Source organism: Elephantulus edwardii, unplaced genomic scaffold (assembly GCF_000299155.1).
Source record: "Elephantulus edwardii isolate Elephantulus edwardi_28Jun2011 unplaced genomic scaffold, EleEdw1.0 scaffold00061, whole genome shotgun sequence".
Taxonomy (NCBI): Eukaryota; Metazoa; Chordata; class Mammalia; order Macroscelidea; family Macroscelididae; genus Elephantulus; species Elephantulus edwardii.
In genome coordinates, this window is record NW_006399811.1 from 11986750 (window position 1) to 12009137 (window position 22388).

Here is a 22388-nt window from a genome sequence, read left to right on the forward strand (position 1 = left end):
ATTTTGAAGACTGTGACCTGGATTAGGCACATTTTAGTCTCTAGACTGACATCATTGCTTTTCAGTACCCTGAAGAGGTCCCTGACAGCCGATTTCCCCCAGTGCAATTCATCTTTTGGTTTCCTGGCTGCTGGTACCAAGATTGTGAAGCCAAGCAAGCAGAGCTGTTAACAATCTCAATCTTTTCACCTTCTATCATGGTGTTGCCAGTTGGCCCAGTGGTGAGAATCTTTGTTTTCTTGATGTTGAGCTTCAATCCATATTGAAGACTCCAGTCCTTGACTTTGGCAGTAATTGGATGTAACACTACATTCTGCTGACCGAAGGAGTGAGTGATAGTGGTAAATCTATGAACATTGGCCATTTGTTCCATGGAATAAAGAGAACAAAGTTCACTGGGCCATTTGGGGATGAAGCACATTGATGTTGGTGTATTGGGCAGCACACCGCACTGAGGAATGGTGTAGCCTCGCAGTGCTAAGAAGCCATTGTACAGCATAATCCCAGACTAGGAGATGGATTTTCTTTCACATCAGCATAGAACTAGCTTTAACTCTTGGTCTTGCCATTTATTAATAACTTAATTTTCTGACCCTCAGTTTCCTTGTTTATGACTTGGAGACAATAGTGCTATTATAAAATTTTTGAGAATGCAGTAAGATAGCCCAGATGGTAAAGTGGGTTATGTGTTTTGCTGCTAACCAAAAGGTTGACAGTTCAAGTCTGCGTACTGCTCTGTGGAAAGAAAAACTGAGACAGTATGCTCTCATGAAAGTTTATAGCATTAAAAACATGATGGAGAGCTAGCATGCACTGGAATTGGATTGACAGTGGTGAGTTTGTTTGAATTTCCAGATTGTAAGCCCTTTGTGGGTGGGTGACTTTGAATCTGCGGCCCTCAGGACTGTTGTTTTCCATTGCTTTTGTTCAAACATTCTTCTAGATCGTACAGCCCTGGTGTGTCTACTTGCTGTACAGAGGTAACTTGTGGTCACTGAGAAGCTGAATACTGTGACACTGATGTGTCAAATATGATAATGGTTACCCATGGTGGAGAGTGTTTGGAGCTCCTCAATTAAAACAAGCTTGGAAGCAGGAGTGGCATCCACTTTTGTCAATAGCTTGCCTCCAAACCCTATGAACTTGGAAGGCACTTAACAACAATAACAAGCCCTTTGTTATTCCAATTTTCTCCATTCTCACAGCACTTCATGAACATCTCTTTTATTATACTCACATTCCATCATTAGTGATGTAGGTGTTTGTCTAAAAGAGCCCTGGTAACATAATGGTCAAAGAATTTGACTTCCAATCAAAAGTTTGTAATCCACCAGCCTCACCCCAGGAGAAGAACAAGGCAGTCTGCTTGCATCAAGATTTATAGCCTTGGAAATCCCGTATTCAGTCTTGCTCTCTCCTACAGGGTCACAGTGAGCCAGAATCAGCTCGATGGCAATGGGTTTGGAGATCTCTACTTCCACTAGACTGAGGATGAAAGATTATTTCTGTTCACATTTGTCCTTGCAGAATGCACAGTGTCTACCCCTCAGGAGGTCCATAATTTGTGAAGCGTATCTCCTTTAACATAGATTCTCCTGGGAGAGAAGTCTTGAAATGCTGAGTCTCCCTCCTTTACTTCTTCCCTCTCTAGCTTTCCTAGTGAATGTTGTTGTTGTTAGGTGCCATTGAGTCGAGTATGACTCATAGTGACCCTATGAACAAAAGATCTGAAACAAGTCCTGTCCTGCGCCATCCTCACATTTCCTGACACACAAGAGCCCATTGCAGCAGTTACCATGTCAATACATCTGGTTAAGGGACTTCCTCTCCTTCGTTAACTCTCCATCCTTCCCAACATCATGTCACTCTCCAAGGAATAGTCCCTCCTACCAACATATAACAAAGTATATGAGATGAAGCCTCCTAAGAGCACTCCGGCTGCACCCTTTCCAAGACATTTCTGTTTGTTCTCTTAGCCGTCCATAGGATGCTCAGTGCTCTTCTCCAGCACCATAGCTCAAAGGCATCAATTTTTTTTTCTGTCATCCTTATTCATTGTCCAGGTCTTAGATGCATAGCTAGTAATCAGAAAAACTATGTCCTGAATCAGACAGACCTTAGTCTTCAAACTGACATCACTACTCCTCCTCAATAATTTGGAAAGGTCCCTCCCTAACAGCAGATTTTCCCAGTGCAGTGTCTCTCTCTCATTTCCTGACTACTGGTACCAAAAGTGTTGACAGTTTCAATCTCCTTTCCATTCATAATGATCCAGCCTATTCGTCCAGTGGTAAGAATCATTGTTTTCTTGATATTGAGGTGCAATCCATATCGAAGCCTACATTCTTTGATCTTCTGCAACAAGTCATTCAGGTCCTCCTCACTTTTCAGCAAGTAAAGTTGTGTAATCTGCATAACGCAGTTTATTGATGAGTCTTCCTCCAGTCCTGATGCCACATTCCTCATCATAGAGTCCAGCTTCTCAGATAATTTGCTTAGCAGATTGAATAGATATGGAAAGAGACTACAACCTTGATGCACTTCCTTCCCAGTTCCTAACCATGCAGTGCTCCCCTGCTTCATTCATACAGCAGCCTCCTGATCCAGGTATAGGTTCTGCATGAGCACAATCAAGTGCTCTGGGATTCCCATTCTTCTCAATGTCAGCCGCAACTTGTTATGATTTGCACAAACGCCTTTGCATAGTCAATAAAGCACAAATAGACATTCTTCTGGTATTCCTTACTTTCAGCCAGGATTCATCTGACATCAGCAATGATGTCCCTGGTGCCTCGTCTTTTTCTAAATCTTTCTTGAACTTCTGACAATTCCCTATCTATATACTGTTCCAGCATTTTTGAATGATCTTAATCAGTATTTTGCTTTCATGTGATACTGGATAAAATATGTCCTGGGGGATCTTCTGCCTTGAAGGCAAGAATCTTTTTTATTTTCTTTATATTGGTTTATTTACAAAATTTGAGTTCATTGTTTTTCATACCGGATCTTTCCCATTTCCTCAACCACCCCACCCATCAAATTGTGTGACCCTGTGATTAACCCTACCCTCGCCCATCCTCATCCCTCTGCTAAAAGCAAGAGTCTTAAGACATATATTGGAAGATGTTCCTCTTGTTGTTGTTATGTGCCGCCGAGTCGTTTGCGACTCATAGCGACCCTATGTACAACAGCCCTAAACCCTGATCTATCCGGTGCCAATTGCACTGCCTCTGACACACCCATCCCGATTACCCCAGTCACCGAATCAATCCATCTCATAGAGGGTCTTCCCCTCCTGCACCATCCCTCCACCCTCCCAAGCATGATGTCCCTCTTCAAGGACTGGTCTCTCCTCACAACATGTCCAAAGTATGTCAGACGAAGCCCTAGAATCCTTGACTCCAAGGAATAGCTTGGTTTAATCCTCTCCAAGATGAATCTGTTTGTTTTCTTGGCAGTCCATGGTACATTCAGTACTCTTCTCCAGCACCACAGCTCAAAGGCATCAACTCTCCTTCTGTCCTCTCTAGTCATTGTCCAACTCTCTGATGCATAACAAGCGATTGCAAAGACCATGGCCTGTATCAGGCGCAACTTAGTCTCCAGAGAGACACCGTTGCTCTTGAGTACTTTAGAGAGGTCCCTAACAGCAGACTTTCCCTTCGCAATACGCTTTTTGACTTCCGGACTGCTGGTGCCAAGTGTTGACTGTGGAGCCGAGCAAACTGAAGCTGTGAACACTCTCAATCTCTTCGCCATCCATCCTAACGCCAATTGGTCCAGTGGTGAGAATCTTTGTCTTCTTGACATTGAGCCTCAGTCCATACTGAAGGCTGCAGTCCTTGACCCTTTGCAGCAAGTGCATGAGGTCCTCCTCAGTTTCAGCAAGCAGGGTTGTGTCATCTGCATAACGCAGATTGTTAATAGATCTTCCACCAGTCCTGATGCCACAATTCTCCTCATAGAGCCCAGCCTCTCGGATAATCTGCTCTGCATACATGTTCCTCTTAGGCTTTGCAAGAAAACTAGACAGAAAAGAAGATTGGAATCACTTACTGAAAAAGATTAAAAATACTTTCTTCAATATGTATTACATCTCAGCACCAATAAAGCAAAGGTCTTTACCGCTAGACCAGTAGACAACATCATGATATATGGACAAAAGATTGAAGCTTCAATTATTTTTTTTGTTTGGATGCACAGTCAACACCTGAGCTAGTTGTTGTTGTTGGTAGGTGCTTTCGAGTTGAACACGACTCATAGCACCCTGTGAACAAATGATCTGAACCCTGTTTTATCCAGCACCATCCTTCCTGAAACACAAGAGCCTATTGCAGTATTCATCATGTCAATATATCTGCTCTAGAATCTTCTTTTCCTTCGCCGACCCACCACCCTTCCCAACATCATGTCCCTCTCTAAGGAATAGTTTCTTCTAGCAACATGTCCAAAGTATATGAGATGAAGCCTTAATCATTCTTGCCTTCAAAGATCACCATGTCCAAGACATAGCTGTTCTTTCTTTTGGCCGTCCATGGGATGTGCTCTTCTCTAACACCACAGCTCAAAGGCATCAGTTTTTTTCCTGTCATACTTATTCATTGTCTAGGTCTTGGATGCATAGCTATTAACTGGAAAGATTATGTCCTGAGTCAGACTCACCTTAGCCTCAAACTGACATCACTACTCCTCAATAATTTGCAAAGGTTCCTACCTGCAGATTTTCCCAATGCAGTGCATCTCCTTATTTCCTGACTGCTTGTACCAAGGGTGTTAATTGTGGATTCAATCAAAATGAAGCTGTTGACCATTTCAATATCCTTTCCACCCATCATGATGTTGCTTATTGGTCCAGGGATGAATGAAATAGTCAGTGAAAATGAATATTCCTGACATTGAGAAGCAGTCCATACTGAAGGCTGCATTCCTTGATCTTCTGTGACAAGTGTTTCAGATCCTCCTCACTTTCAGCAGGCAAGGTTGTGTCATCTGCGTAACACAGGTTATTGATGAGTCTCCCTGCAATCCTGATGCCATACTCCTCCTTATAGGGTCCAGCTTCTAAGATAAATTGCTCAGCATACAGAATCAATAGATATGGAGAGAGACTACAACCCTGACACTCCCTTCCCAATTCCAAACCACGCAATGTTCCCCTGCTCTGTTCACACAACAGCTTCCTGATCCAAGTGCTCTGGTATTCCTGTTCTTATCAATGTCAGCCACATCTACAAACATGTTGCCTTGGGAAAACCTCCTTTCCAGGACCACTTTAAAGTCCTAAAGAGCAAGGACTTCAATTTAAAGACTAAGGTGTGCTGATGCAAGTCATAGTTTTGTTCTTCCTTTTTTTTTTAATTGCTTCATAAGTATCTGTAAGTTGGACAATAATTGTGGAAGACTGGTGAAGAATCAACGCCTTTGAATTGTGGCGTTGGTGAAGAATATTGTATATATTGTGAACTGCCAGAAGAACAAATAAATCTATTTTGGGGACAATTCAACTCGGTTGCTCTTCAGAGGCAAGGATGGTGAAACTTTATTTCACATACTTCGAGCTTGTTCTTGAAAAAAGACATGATGCTGGGGAGGGTAGAGAAGGCCAGTGAAAGCTTTCTCAATGAAATGGAATGACACAGTGCTTGTGATAACAGACTCGAGCTTGCCAGAGATTGTGATATTGGTGCTGGACAGGGCAAGGCTTTGCTTTGTCGTTCCTATGTCAACTGAGTGAGTGTAAGTGACTTGATGGCATCTACCAGCAATAGCAGCTCTATTTTTCTGTGGTTCTCTGTCGTGGTGTCAGTCCTTGAAATGTCTTTTTCTCAATGCTTTTTCATGTTTTCAATTTTTTCAGTTCAGTTATAATGTTTTTCTTTGGAATATCTTCTCATCAGTTTTCCCCTACTTACTTGAATGAATTCTAGTTTCTCGTGTCAGTTTTAGGATGTGGAATGAAAAACAATATCAGAGGTACTGTTCTGTAAGTCCTTGCTGATCATATGAGGTTTTAAAAGTATACATTGAAAGAAATGGAGATTTTCAAAGTGTAAATTACCCATTGTCCTCAAGTCTATTTCAACTCACGGTGTCAGGTTTTGAAGCTGTAAATCTTTGTGGGAGTAAATTGCCTCGTCTTTCTCCCAAAGAGCAATAGTTGATTTGAACCACTGGTTCTTAATTTAGTTTGCCACGTAGCACTTAATGCACTGTGCCACCAGGACTCTAAAGTGCCCCCCCCCACACACACACACACTCACTGACTGCCATTGACTCACAACACACTGTGGACTGCTTCTTCACGTGTGCCTAGGTACTGTCATTCTCTGTGCTCTCTCCTTACCATTGTGTCTGAAATGACCAATAGCTGAACCTACTGCGTTTTCAGAGGCTGTAAATCGCACAGGAGGAGATTGTCCATCTTTCTCCCACAGAGCAGGTAGTGGATTTGAACCATCAGGTTTTTTGTTTGGCAATGCAACTCCTTGCCCACTGGACCACTGGAGATCTCTAGAGAGCTCTTTTTTGATAGAAAAATTTAGTTCATGGTAGTATTAACCTAGAATTTCAGGATCTAACTTTTAGTTAATTGTACTATTGTGACTTATGCATTGTTGCTGTGATAATATAGCACTACATAGGGAGCTCTCTGGTGTGGACCATAGGAAGCTGCATAACAACGCCTGTATGGCAATTTGAGTCCATCAGCTGCTTTGCACTATAATCTCCTTTTCATAGAATTTACAGCCTTGGATAATACACTGGAGGATTAGCTATTAGTTGATTCTGCTGGATGACAATACGAGCGAGAGCGAGAGAGTATACAACGCTCTACATTCCCATCCCCAGTAATAGGGGTACCAACATGGTCAACACTTTTCAGTGGAACGCTCAGCCTAGGAAGAGGAACTGATGGCCAACTTCTGAAAATGAGCCAGTGATAACTCTAGAGTGAGACAAAAGGCATATAAATTGTTGGATAGACATCTAGTTTGCTCTGTTATCTTTAACCTAAATCCCAATTAAAAGTTAAAAACAGAAGTAAAAAAATTATGACCCAAATAGATTTTAACAGACTATTGTCTGATACAATGCTGGAAGATGAGTCCTAGTTAAGAAGGCCCTCAAAATGTTATGACCACAACAGTGGGCTCAGCATACTATTGGATGTAAATATGGCACAGGGCTCAGCAATGTTTCTCTCTCTTGTGTGTGAGTCTGCCATGAGTGAGAACCTATTAAATGGCAAATAACAGTAGCAACAAAGTAAAAGAAGTGGCTGTTGTTATCTACATGAACCTTTAGCCCAACTTAGTAGACTTCTTTATTTCTGAGTAGATGATTCTACCATGTGCACTTAAATATGTTTCATGTTAGAAAGTGTACTGTAGTACCCTCTGTTGTTGGCCAGCTGTACTTGTTTCCAAGTTACTAGTTATGACTTTGTTTTTCTTGCTCAGTGTTATTTGTACCTATTGACACTCTCTGCTTTCAAGAGTTGTGTATTATAAACCATCCCTACAATTTTATTTCATATGTTGAAAACACATCAATTATTGAAGGAACTTTAGTCAAGTGTCTGCTTTAATACATAATTATTTCAATGTGTTGTTCTTGTTGTTATGTGCCATCGAGTTGTGGGTAACTCGTAGTGAACCTATGTAATATAGATCTGAACTCTGCTCTATCCTAAGTCAGCCTCACTGTTTCTGACACACCTACTCCCATTACACCAGTTACTATGTCAATCCATCTCAACCAGGGTCTTTCTCTCCTGAGCCATCTTTCCACTCTCTCAAGCATGACATCCTTCTAAAACCTAAAAATAGTTTGCGCTAAAATACTTAAACAACAGCAAGAATCCTCATTGTCACCTTTTGATTATATAGAAAACTCAATTTTCTGAATGACTTATTCTCTGATGCTTCCAAATTACTAAGATCATCTTGTAAAAGTTTTTGAGAGTTAGAAAAAGAGAAGTATTATCCTACAGCAAAATTAAAATTAGCCAAAATTGCAAAACCAACAGAGATAATATTTGTGTTGGACAGAATGTCAGTGTTGCACATATGGTTTAAAGGACATTCCTAATTTTCAATACAGTGTCATTTTATTTTTATAATCAGGGCACAGAACTCTTCTGTTTCATAGATGAGAAAAGTGTGGCTCATAGAAATTGAGTGACTTTCTCTAGTTTTCAGTAAAATCACCCGTTTCCCAAGTGAATGAGTTAAGACTCAACTTTCTGACTCTTAGCCTTCTACTATGACTTTCTCAAGAACTTGAATGTTTTTGTCTCTTCAAAATACCTGCAGTCTTATGGGATTATATGAAGTGAATTGTATTTTCAAGATAAGATACTTGGTGTACAGTCTAATATTATGGATTTTTGTGTGAGTGTGTGTGTTTCTGAATAGGTTAAAAAAAATGGAAGCAACTTAATCCAAGTAGATTTGGTCAATTACAAAAACACTATCTTGGAAACAGTGAAGTTATTATCTCATTATAAAAGTTATTTGTTTGATAAAAATTCTGAATCTCAAGCTTAAGAAGAGATAGTTATTTGCTTATGAAATTTAACCTGGAGGAATTCTCTGAGGAAGCTAGGAGACGGGGAAATCTAAGAAAATTTTTCATTTTTTTTAAAGTAGGGACCTTGGTTGGTTGGGAAGGGGAAAGGAAGTTTGCAGGAGTCAAAGGGGAGGCTAAGGAACAAGGTTTAGGGTCAGGATGGAATGAGAGCCGGGGACCTTTCCTTGTTCATGATTTAGAATTAGGATTCCGGTATGATGATCAATGTTCCTTCTTTGCCAAATGAAACTCAGGAGACTAAATTTAATTCCATTTAGAACCAACCACTGGTGATTCACCCAAGCTCAGGTGCACCCACATGCAGCTGGCATCATGAGTACTTTTCAACTCTGTGTTCAGTTCTTCCTTCGACCCAGCTTCCCAATAGATGAGGAACACGCTGAAAGTGTTTTGAGTTTGGTTCCAAACCACTGAAATAAAGCTAAAATAGCAATGAAGTGAGTCATGTGAGGGCTTTTGTTGTTGTTAGGGTTATAGTCTACTGCAGTCTGTTACGGGAATGTCGTCTAATGGAAGCTGTGCTCCTGTCCTAAAGGCAGCAACTCGCTGGTGGTTTGAATCTATTAGCTGCTCCAAAAAAGAAAGATGGTCAGTCTCCTCCTCTGCTATTTCCCGCAGCAAGCTAAGGCTTGGTTTCAGCAATGATTGAGGGTTTTTTTAATAGTATATTAAATATATGACTGTTGTTGTTGTTGTTTGGTGCCGTCAAGTCGTAGACGACTCATACCGACCCTATGAACGAACAGTCTGAGCACTGTTCATACATAGAGTTTCTGGAGGCAAGCCATTTTGGAAGTGGATGCCGCTCCTGCTTCCAGGCTTGTTTTAGTCGTGAAGCTCCAGCCAGCACTGTCCACCATGGGTAACCATTACCACGATTGGCACATCACTGTCACAGGCTTCAGCATCACAGCAACCATGAGTTACCCCTGTACAGCAATGCACAGACCAGTGCTATACCACCTGGAAAAGCGGTCGACTCCAAAAGCTTGCCACGATTCCTGCGCTCACACCACCATGCTCCTTCTGGCAAGGAGAACTTCCCAAGACCCTGGAAGGAGCTAACCAGGAACAACATGGGTGCTTCCTCTCCCAGCTGCCTTTTGGCTTAAGGCTGCCTCCTGGTTCAAACCCTAGGCCCAGGGTGGCTAGCCTCGCTCCTGGGGACAGAGCAAACCTGCACGTAACAAAAACATGCCCGGAAAAGCAGTCGACTCCAAAAGCTTGCCATGATTCCTGCACTCACACCACCATGCTCCTTCTGGCAAGGAGAACTTCCCAAGACCCTGGAGGAGCCAACCAGGAACAACATAAATATATGAATAGATACATGACTAAAACAAAAGGCCATTATAAAACAGGAAAGAAAGAAAAAAACAATAAAAAAATTGATGTCCAAAGAAACTCTGAGAATTGCACTAGCATATTGAGAGGCCAAAACAAAAGGAAGAAATGCTGAAGTAAGAAAAAGGAACAAAAGACTTCAAAGATCAACTCCAGAAGACAAAGCAAAGTGTTATAACAAAATGTGTAAAGAGCTAGAGTTAGAAAAGAAAAAGTGAAGAACTTGTTCAGCATTTCTCAAGCTGAAAGAACTGAAAAATAAATCCACACCTTGAATTTACTGAACACTGAAGTTTATTATAAGCAAAATCTTGGATAATGGAGGAAGCATCAAAAGAAGATGGAAGGAATTCACAGAATCACTGTCCCAAGAAGAAATGGTCAATACTGAAACGTTTCAGGAAGTAGCACATGGTCAAGAGCTAGTGGTAATGAAGGAAGAAGTTCAAGCTGCACTGAAGGTATTGACCAAAAATAAAGCCCCAGAAGTTGATGGAATATCAGTTGACATGTTTCAACAAACAAATGCATTCTTGGATGTGTTCACTAGACTATGCCAAGAAATTGAAGCTACCTGGCCAACTGAGTAGGAGAAGTCCATGTTTGTTCCCATTCCCAAGAAAGGTGATCCAACAGAATGTAAAAATTATTGAATATTATTATATTTAAGTCAAATCTTGCTGAAGATTATTCTAAAATAACTGGAAAAGTACATTGACAGGATGTTGCCAGAAATTCAATCTGTATTTGGAAAAAAGAAGTCATGGCACGAGGGGTATAATTGCTGATGTCAGGTGGTTCTTGCATGAAAGAAAAGAATGCTGTAAAAATATTTACTTGTGTTTTAGTGATTGTGCAAAGACATTTGACTGTGTGGATCATAATAAACTATGGCTAACATTGAGAAGACTGGGAATCCCAAAACATTTAATTATGTACTTAAGAAGCCTATGCCTCAACCAAAGAAGGTGGTGTCCTTTCAAGAACACTGAATGGGTTAAAATCATGGTATGCATCAGTTCTGTATTCTTTCTCCATATTTATTCAGGCTGTATGCTTAGCAAAGGAAGAAGAATGTGGCAACATGACTGGAGGAAAATTTACCAACAACCTGCATTATGCTGATGACATACAGCCTTACTTGCTGACAATGAAAAGGGCTTGAATCATTTGCTACAGAAAATCAAAGATTATAGCCTTCAATATGGATTATAGTTCAACATCAAAAAGACAAAAATCCTCACCAGTGGATGAAAAGGCAACATCATGATAGTTGGAGAAAGTATTAAAGTTGTCAGCAATTTAATTTTACTTGGATCCACAATTAACACCCTTGGTACCAGCAGTCAAGAAATCAAAGGACATGTTGCATTGGGGAAAATCTTCTGTCAGGAACTTCTCCAAAGTAAATTAGAGCAAGGATGGTCTTTTCAGTGACTGGCCATGTGCATCTCAAAGTTGGACAATGACAAAGGATGACACAGAGAAAGAAGTGATTCCTTGGAGTTTTGGTGTTGGAGAAGAGTACTGAACATCCTATGGACTGCCAAAGGAACCAACAAATAATGTCTTAGAAAAAGTGCAGCCACAGTACTTCTTAAAGGCAAGAATCTCATATATTATGTTGTTAGGAGTCCTTGAAAAAAACATGGTTTGAAGGGTCAAGGGTTAGCGAATGAGAGGATGGCTCTTATGAAGGTCGCTTAACACAGTGACTGGATCAGTGAGCACAGTATAGGTCACTGCCCAGAACTGTTATTCATAGGGTCACTGTGAGCAGTAGTCAACTTGATGGCATGCAGCAACAACATTAAGTATGCAATATCATTAGGAAAAAGTGTGGAGGTAAAAAATAAACATGTGCTGTTGGGAAAATGGCACTAATAGGCTTTCATAACCTAGGGTTGCCACAAGCCTGCAATTTGTAAAAAAGTACAGTTTTAGGCAAAGTTCAAAGTAACTCATAATATGCCTGTTTGGACAAGAGGGGAAAACTGGATAGATTATGTATACTGAATTGAAACAGATGAGGGAGAAAACAGTTTAAAAGTGATATATGATAGCATATTATGATTATCACATGAATCCAGAATTAAGGTTGCATAGTTGAGGGTACCATGGACTGCTAGGAAAACAAACAGATTCATCCTGGAGAGGGTTAAACCAAGCTTCTCCTTGGAGGCAAGGATTCTGAGGCTTTATTGGACATACTTTGGACATGTTGTAAGGAGGGACTGGTCCTTAGAGAGGGACATCATGCTTGTTAGGGTGGAGGGACAGCGCAGGAGGGGAAGGCCCTCTGGGGTGGATTGATTCAGTGACTGGGGTAATCGGAATGGGTGTATCGGAGACAGTGCGATTGGCACAGGACAGAGCAGAGTTGAGGGCTGTTGTACATAGGGTCGCTATGAGTCGCAAGTGACTCGACGGCACATAATAGCAACAACAGTGGAGTGCCTTTGGGGCAGGGGGGGCAGGGGCGGGGTGGGGAGATTGTATACCAATGAAGAAGTTTATCTTTTGCTTTTCAAAGAGAGGAGCGAACTAGGGGAAGGGGTGGGGGTTAAAGAAAAAAGTGCAACCATGAATGAATGAAAATCCAAAATCTGTAAATGTTCATTAAAATTAATAAATTTTTTTTTAAAAGAAGGGTAAGCCAGACTGTGGTAACCCTGACCCTTCTGGATTTCTGTCCACAGCATCCTGGCCACTGCGGGAACACACTTCAACACCCACGTGGACCTGAGGACGCTGAGGGCTGTGCGTGTGCTGAGGCCCCTGAAGCTCGTGTCAGGAATTCCCAGTGAGTATCTGCCTTTCTTTTCTCTGCTCCTCTAATGACTTCACTGCTTTGTCCTCAACTGGGTCCAGGCTTGATGATAACTTGAGATAAACCAAAGAATTTCTACAGGGAGAAAGCCTCGGTTCATACAAATAATAGAGCTGAAAATGTCTGATTTAACATTTTATATTTAAATCTAATGGCTTTTTTTCCACCAGATTTAAAATATAATAGAAAACCTTTATAGAAAATGTGGAAAGTATTAGAACTTTATAGAAAATTGAAACATGCTTTCTATAGCTCAGAAATATTTTTCCTAAAATTTTAGGCGAGCTCTGGTGGCCTAGTGGCAGGAAACTGCACTGCAATCCCAGAAATGCATGGTTCAAATCCACCAGATGCTCTGCTGAAGAAGGAGGAACAGTCGCCTCCTGTACCAGTCAGATCCAATTTGACGGTACACACATAAAAAAAAAAAGAAAAATTTTAATATATTTTTATTCTTATTTGTCCTTGGATATTTTAATATAATTGAAATCATAGTGTGTATGTGTGTGTATATATATTTATATAAGTACACACACACACACACACACACACACACACACACACAATGGCAAGAAGCTGCATTGCAATCCTGAAGACACGCAGTTTGAGGCCACCAGCTGCTCCACAGAAGGATGGGGCAGTCTCCTCCCGTGTAATTAACTGCCTCTGAAAACCTGCTGAAGGGTCAGCTATGGGTCGATTCTGACTCTACTGTACTCAACAACATATAAAATGCAATAAGCATTTTATTTTACAGACTTCAAAAATACTTCAAGAATATGTTTGGGTTTCTTTTTTAAATGTGAATTATCTATTTTATGTCTTGTGATTTGTTTAACTGTTTCTATGTTGCTGGGTAGTTAAACTATTTTGAGATTTTTGCAACTGTTAAATAATGATTCAGAAGGCATCTATTTTTTACTTAAATCTTCACCGAAATCTCTGATTATTTATTGATGCTAAACTCTAGAAGTATCATTTCTAAATCAAAATGTATGACATCTAACTAATAGTCTTTCCCCAGACAATGTGTAATATAACATGGATGAATCAAATGAAGGAAGGACTAAAGGCATGGCAATGAGCAAAGAGAGGGAGCAGTGAGAGGGTGGGAGGGACTGACCCCCCAGGGAAGAGGAAAGGCAGTCTTTGGCTTGACTTGTCCTGGTTATCCTTTTAGGATTGACTTCAGCATCTCAGGGTCAGAGGTTCTTCTCCCTAAAAGATGTGCTCTTCTGCTAGGACAGATAAATGGAGCCTGCTTTTCTGGTGGTCCACTTACCGTGCTCTGTGCTTCTATCTAGGTCTGCAGATTGTGCTGAAGTCCATCATGAAGGCCATGGTGCCCCTGCTGCAGATTGGACTTCTGCTCTTCTTTGCCATCCTGATGTTTGCTATAATTGGCTTGGAGTTCTACAGTGGGAAGTTACACCGAGCGTGCTTCATGAACAATTCAGGTACAGTCACTAGTTCAGGGCTTTTACTTCTGCCCTTTCTCTCCCCTCTGGTAATTAGTGATTCAGGGGCATTCTGAGGCTGGTTATTGAAATAGATCTCTTAGGATCTGGAATTATAATCTGAAGTTTTAGAAAAGCAGGGTCAGTAGCTTTTTTCCCCCTTGAAGTAGAAATATAAAGGGAACACTTTATCATTTTTTTTAATATTGGTTTGCACACAAAATTCATATACATTGTGTTTCATTCATGTACATTGTGTTTCACACATTCCTTCATTCACAGTGCATTTCATATCATCATTCCTATAAATTATCTTTTATAAAATTAATCACCGTTGATCTATGCCACTATTACCTCATCTTTTCAGGTCTATCCTAATTCCTGTACCTCCTCCTTCTGCCCACAAAACTCTGTGTCCCTGTACTCTCCACCCTTCCTATGTTCAGCTCCCCTGTTCCTGTCCCCTCTCCCCTTTGAACTTTTACCCACATCTTGCTAGGTACTCTTCTATTTTAACAATAATGGTTTTATGCAGTATTTGTCCTGAAGATTGAGTTAGTTCATTCAACATAATGCTCTCTACCCTCTGTCATGTTATATATAGTGTTTTATGATATTGTTGCTCCTGAGTGTTGCATAGTATTTCACTGTGTGAATGTACTACAGTTTCTCAGTCCATTTGTTTATTTATGAACATTTGGGCTGATTCTGTTTTCTTACTATTGTGAATAATGTTGTGTACAAATTTCCATTTGTGTGGCAGTTCTGTTTTCCACAAGATATATTCTTAGCAGTTAAGTAGCTGGGCCATTTAGAATTTCTATGCTCAGGTTTTTGAGGAAATGCCAAATTGCTCCCCAGAATGGATGTACCATCTTTGTGGCATAACTAGTCAAGAAAGATCTCCCATTTGACACTGATATTATGAAGCAAATCCCCTTGGTTTTGCAGTTGTAGGGTTTCAAGTAGAAATTCTTACTTCTCCTCTTACATGGTAGAGATTGATTAGAATGTCTTTAAAAGCCATCTGTCTGAAGAAATATCCTTTGTTCAGTGGACTTCTTTTGTCTACAAGCAAGTGAACTATGGGAATGTAGAACTTTAAGGAGAAACCATGCTTGAGTCCTTCTAACACTGTGAAACATTTCCATTTCATGATGCTCTTTTTGTCTAAGGAGTAATGAAGGAACTGTGGGCTTGACTTGACTTGATGAGGTTCACAAGCCCCAAATTCTCATCACCAAAACCATCACCAAACCAAAAGTTTTGTTTTTTGGTTTTTTTTAAGCTGAGTAGAATATGGTGGGTTTAAGGAGGGAGGAGAGAGCTCTAGTGGCCTAGTGGCAAGAAACTGTGCTGCAATCTCGAAGGCACACAGTTTGAGGCCACCAACTTCTCCACAGGAGAAGAATGCGTAGTCTCCTCCCATGCAGTTAACTGCCTCTGAAAACCCACAGTGGGGTCAGCTATGGGTCAGATCCAATACGATGGTGTTCAACACAACAACAAGGAGAGGAGGAGAGAGGGGTTGAAGAATTCTTATTAGGTGCCATGTTTCTTTTTAAAGAAAATAATTCTTTCTTTAAATTTAAATTTATTACTAATTTCAGTAAAAATTTACAGAGTCTTTGGATTTCCATTCATTCATTGTTGCACTTTTCTCCCCTCCCAACCTCCCCCCCAGTCCACTACCCTCTTGGAGAAGTAAAAGAAAAATTCTTTCATTGTTTACAAACCCTCCCTCAGGTCCACTCCGCCATGTAGCCTTCACTCTAGACTCCTGTTATGACAAAAATACCTAATCACAAATCCCTTTTAAACAGTTTTCTCCCTCGTCTGTTTCAATGCAGTATACATTATTGAACCCATCTTTCTCAGTGTCCTCCCAAGCCCAATGTCAGTCCTGTTTTACAACAGTGGCACCATGCAGTATGTGTCCTTTTGTTACTGAGATACTTCACTCAGCATAATGTCCTCCAGGGTCACCCATTTTGAATAATATTGCATAAGTTCCTTGTTTTTCAGTGCTGCGTAGTATTCCATTGTGTGAATATACCACAGCTTTTCTAGCCATTCATTTTTTGATGGGTGAAAATAATTCTTAAAGGCCAACTTCTGCCTTGGATTGTTCCACCCATTCATTAGAGATGAGACATAGAAGCCGGGGAAAACAAAGGTGCTAGACCTACTGAAGGAACTAGCTTGGAACTAAGAAGATTACAGATTTTTCAAGTCTGAAGTTAGACAATCAGTAAGTTTCTGCTTTTCCCTGAGACTCTGCAGTGTGATACAGGGCTGTAAACTGTAAATGGTGTTACAGGTGAAAGGTGGACCTTCCGTGAGTGGGGGCCTTGTAGAGGGGATGCTTAATTTTCAGAAGAGATTGGTCAATATTAGTTTGAGCATATGATATATGCATTGTGAAGAGAGGCCTGTGACAAACACAGGCAAACTTCTTCATAAAATAGAGCTGCATGTTTGTGGCCTCCTGATGTCATTTCTAGCTCCCTCTAAAGTCCATGTGCTTTATTCCCCTCATTCCAAATGTGTCCACAGGTGTTCTTGAAGGATTTGACCCCCCTCACCCGTGTGGAGTGCAGGGCTGCCCAGCTGGCTATGAATGCAAAGACTGGATTGGCCCCAACGATGGGATCACCCAGTTTGATAACATCCTTTTTGCTGTGCTGACTGTATTCCAGTGCATCACCATGGAAGGATGGACCACCGTGCTGTACAATGTGAGTGGAGCTGTTGGGGGGCGGTGTGAAAAGAGGGAAGGAACTTGAATGAGGCTTACCAGCGCTTTTGAGTCTCTTTGGAAATAGAGTGTACAGGGATAATATTTAGAATAGTGACTAACTTCTTGGGCATGGCTACATGCAAGAAAGGAGGCTGGTTGTTAACAGTGGTTCCGTTGTTCTGCACATACTGGTTGCATATCAACCCTGGCTTTAAACATGTGGGGGTGTAGACTCAACCCTGGGAAGTCTTAGTAGTTCCTGTCCCCTCATTGTCTGGCTTCTTGCTAAGTGGAAGTACACAGCGTCTTAATACAATTAGGAAGTTGCATCCCACATCGGGTGGGTGAACATGCTAGTTACATCAGATCAGTTTAACACTTATATGCTGTATTCTGTTAAAGTTCTACATCTTGATGTACAGGGAGGATTTTTAAGAGAGAGAGATTTCTTGTATGTTCACTTCAAAATGCCTACTATTGTGTTGGGAGGATGTTACAGTAGTCCTCATCCCAGACTGCACGTTAAAATCATCTGGGAGCTTTATGCAAATCACATTACCTGGGCCCCCACTTCAGACCAATTAAATAGGATTATATAGGCATGAAGGTCTGCCACTGATGTTTTTTTTAAATGACTCGATGGCATATAACAACAATAACAAAGCTGACTTTAATGTGCACCGACTGTCTTGAACTCTGGTGTGTACAGAAAGGCATGCTTAGTGGAGCTCTGGTGGCCTAGTGGCAAGAAGCTGCACTGCAATCCCAGAGGTATGCGGTTCGAATCCATCAGATGCTCTGCTGGAGAAGGACGTGCAATCTCTTCCTGTACCAGTCAGATACACTTTGACAGTACACACACACACACACACACACACACACACACACACACAAATAATAAAATAAAAAGACAAGAATTCTTAAATGTAAGGCTGACTGGGCCCCTTCTCTGGAGAATTCTCTGCAGATTCTGATTTTGTATAGTTTTGCATAGTTAGTGAGCTATATATTCCTCAAGTACTCATGTGATTCACACAATCAAGCATATGTGCGAAGTTCTGAGCTGGTGCACAAAGCAAAACTGTCTGTCAGGGATTTTAGGGGATTTCTGCATGAGGACAGAACTTAGAGTGGCCACTGAAGTCTCTCTGAACTTCTCACAGTCAAGTTAGCAAGTCATAAAAGGAACAGTGCAGACTGTAAGTTCTAATTGAAGATGGAGAAGTACAGAAACTGAAAAGCCCAGTAATCAAGTTGGTTCTGACTCATAGTAATTCTATAGGATGGAGCAGAACTGCCCCATGAGGTTTTCCAGGCTGGGATCTTGATGGAAACAGCCTGCCCCATTGTTCTCCCTTGGAATGACTGGTGGATTCAGACTACGTGTTTGGTGAGCAGCCCAGTGTTTAACTCAGTGTGCTGCCAGAGCTAATGGTGGGCAGTACAGTTTGGGCCGCAGTAAACGGGTGCTTCCCAAGAACTTGTGTGCCTTCAGCCAGCGCACCCTGCGGCACATACACTTAGGATCATCATCCTCTCTAATGCACACACACTCAACAGCCTGTCTTTACACTAATGTGACCTCTGTTTCCTTCAGTTCTCCTCCTAATAGCTTCTTGAACATGATTCTACCTGTTTAGAACTTTCTGGATAAGGTACTCAGTGACTTACACAAAACACTGTTTTAGAAGGAGCTTTGGATATAATGTACACTTGACAGAAAGAACAGGCTGTATCTCAGGAATTCCTGTATTAAAGGGTGGTATGAAGAAGTGCTTATGAAATATCTTTGAACATCCTGGATCCATTCCCAAAGAGATGAGCAAGGCAGGGCAGAGAAGCTCTACCAAAAAGAGCCCTGGGCTGCTGTGATGATGCCCAAAAGGGCAGTGAAGAAGTTCCAAGGTTCAGATTATGCCTAGCAATCCTAGGGGGTAGGTGTGACCCAGAAACACTGTGAGAACCCTTGGGATTCATACCAGCTGGGAGGGCGGTGGATTATAAGAAGGAAGCAAAGGAAGTGAGATTGCAGGAAAAGTCAGGTTGACGGGTGCAGGCACTCCTCATCTGAGTTGTGAAGCATTTCTTGAGGTCCTGTCACTCAGAGAAGCCCAGCGCTTCTGGAAATGACAGCACCGGCCTTGCAGTGACTAGCGTCACTTGTAGGGCTTTAGACGTGATGTGTTTCACTTATATGTGTAGACTCACCTAAGTGAAGTGATAAATGCGTTGAGAGGTTGAAAGGAGAGGTGTTGCATTTGAGGGTACAGGTGTGATCTGCTGGTCCTCTGTGGGGGAGGGTGCTTAGATAAGCAGGAACACAAGCAAGAAATCATTGCTCCATTCTTGCATTAGGTCACGCTAATAACATATTAATTGAGCATCTACTATATGCCTGTCTCTGAGATGATGATGATGATGATGATGATGATGATGATGATGATGATGATGTCAGTTTGAGGGCCATGTGCATCTTATTCAAGCCATAGTCTTTCTGATCACTTGCTGTGAGACAATGAATAAGGATGACGAGTAAAGAATTGATGCCTTTGAGATGTGGTGTTGGAGAAACGCACTGAAAATCCCATGGACAGCCAAGAGAACAAACAGATATGTCTTGGAGAGGGTGCAGACAGAGTGCTCTTTGGAGGCAAGAATGATGAGGCTTCTCCTCACATACTTTGGACATGTTGCTAGGAGATGCTATTCCTTGGAGAGGGACATGAAGCTGGGAAGAGTGGAGGGCCAGTGAATGAGAGGAAGACCCTCAACCAGGTGGATTGAAAGGGTGACTGCTTCAGTGGGCTCTTGTATGTCAGGAAGTGCGAGGATGACGCAGGATAGAACAGGGTTCAGATCTTTTGTTCACAGGGTCTCTATGAGCCATGCTCAACTCAGTGGCACTTAACAATAATTCCTATTAATGTGCTTATACCGATTTGATCTATGAGATGATAGTTGCCTAAGATCTTGACTAAAATATTACAGCTAGTGGTACCCTATATTAGTACTGTCTGAATTTTTATATTTCTTGTTTTCAACTTGTAACTCCCTAGCAGTGGCCTAATGGGTAAAGAATTACACTGTCAACCTGGAGTCTTGCCGGTCCACCAGCTGCTCCTCAGGAGAAAGATGGACAGTCTCTCTTGCATGATTTACAGCTTCTGAAGTCAGCCATAGTCAGTTCTGATTCCATGGCAGTGAAAGAAAGCGATGCCTTCATATGAGGAGCTCTGATGCACAGTGGTTACCCTCATGGCTGACACGGAAAAGTTGGTGGATGGAAGTCATGCTCAGTGTCGGTTTCCATAAAGATTGTTGTTGTTAGGTACCATCAAGTAGACTAGGACTCATAGCAAGCCTGTAAACAACAAATGACACTTTGTCCTGTGCCGTGTCTTCCTCACATTCTCTGCCATGCAGAGTGTCGTTCCATTTTGTTGACGGTCTTCTTCTTGCTTGATCATCCTCCACCTTTCTCTCTGTGATGCCTTTTTTCAAGGACCAGTGCTTCCTGACAGCATGCTGGCTGTAAGGAGCACTCTGGGGCACTTCTTCCAAGATAGATTGATTTCCTCTTTTGGCCATCCACACATCCATGGTCTATTCAGTAGGGAGCTCTAGTGCCCTCATGGATAAGGAGAGTTGTGCTGCCAACCCAAAGGCAGACAATTCAAATCCACCAGCTGCTCCTAGGAAGACAGATGGACAATCTCCTGTTCTAGTTACAGCCTCTGAAAACCTATTGGAGGGTGGGCTGTGAGTTGATTGCAAGTCAGTGGTAATGAGAGTGAGGTACATTCAGTATCCTTTACCAGTACCACAATTCAGCTTTCACATGCATATTGAAATTACCATGGCTGGGTTTAGAAGCACCTTATTGAAACTGGCATTCTTGCTATTTAGCGCTTTATAGAGGTCTTTGATACTAGATGTGCCTAAACCAACACATGTTAGGGGTTGGTGTTTTTTTGTTTGTTTGGTTTTAATTTCTTGGCCATGAGTGTTGATTGTGGATCCAGGCAAAATAAAATCATTGACAGCTTCAATCTTTTCTCCTCTATTATGGTGTTCTCTACTGATCCATTTGTGAGAGACCCATTTTGTTTTCTTGATGTTGAGACAGCCTTGAAAATCTTATGGGGCAGTTTCACCCAGTCCTATGGGATTGAGACGAGTCAACTCTATGGCAGTGTCTTTGGGGTGGGTTGATACTGCTGTAGGTGCCATCGAGTTGGCTCTCACTCATAACGGCCCGTGAATAGTACAGTAAAACTCTGCCTAGTCCTGTGCCGTCCTCACAATCTGCTGTTCTTAAGCCTGTCATTGCTGTCACTGGGCTTATTCATCTCATTGGAAGTCTTTCTCTTTACTGACTTTCTGCTTTTCTACACAGGATGTCTTTTTCCCAAGGACTCACTCATCCTGATTAAATGCCCAAAGTATGTGAGAAAAAGTCTCAGATTCATGGCTTATAAAAAGCACCTTGGCTGGACTTCCTCCACGAGTGACTTGATTTTTGGCAATCCATGGCATATTAAATTGTCTTTGCCAACACCACAATTCAGAGGCATCAATTCTTTTTTTGTTTCCCTTGTTCAATTTTCTTTCTTTTCTTTTTTTCATTGTCCGATTTGTATATGCATCTAAAGCAATTGAAAATAGCATGGCTTGGATCCATCCCATCTTAGCCTTCGAATTTCAGTAAGTACACACAGACACACTCTTTATGTGTTTATATTATAATTGGTTGCACACCACAGGATTAACTATTAATAATTAAAATTATTGTTGTTATATACTGTCAAGTAAGAACCAACCCATAGCAGACCCTCCAGTGGGTTTACAGGGGCAGTTAACCACACAGGAAAGGAGATTGCCTGTCTTTCTCCCACTGGCCTGTGTACCTTTGTGTTGGCAGCACTGGAGAAAAGAGTGAAACTGTCAACGACGTCATCTTACTTGGATCCACAATCAGTACACCTGGTACCAGCAGTCAGGAGATCAGGAGATGTAGTGCATTGTGAAAGTGTGTAGCCAGGGACTGCCCCAAATTATTGAGGAGCAGTCATGTTAGTTTGAGGACTAAGGTGCACCTGATTCAGGCCATGGTCTTTTCAGTCACTTGCTGTGCATCTGAGAGCTGGACAATGAATAAAAATTACAGAAGAAGAACTGATGCTATTGAACTCCGGTGCTGTAGAAGAGCACTGAATATCCCATGGATTACCAAAAGAACAGATATTAGAGGCAAAGACGAAGCTTTGTCTCACATATTTTAGGCATGTTGCTAGACAGTGTTATTACTTTAAGATGGGCTTCATGCTTGGAAATGTGGAGGGACAGTGAAAGAGATGAAGATGCTTGACTCGATTGATTGTAGCAATTGGCTCTAGTGTGTTCAGCTCTGCTGTTCAGAGGGTCA

General features: G+C 41.6%; 1 protein-coding gene across 4 annotated transcripts in view; it reads left to right on the plus strand.

The window, feature by feature from the left end:
• The window catches only part of CACNA1E (calcium channel, voltage-dependent, R type, alpha 1E subunit), a 564119-nt gene that overhangs the window by 148048 nt on the left and 393683 nt on the right, over positions 1-22388 (plus strand). For all 4 annotated transcript variants that reach the window (XM_006887740.1, XM_006887741.1, XM_006887738.1 and 1 more), the window contains exons 4-6: positions 12636-12739; positions 14071-14223; positions 16780-16961. In XM_006887740.1, coding sequence (XP_006887802.1) covers positions 12636-12739; positions 14071-14223; positions 16780-16961 — 439 coding nt within the window. The remainder of the gene's footprint in view (positions 1-12635; positions 12740-14070; positions 14224-16779; positions 16962-22388) is intronic.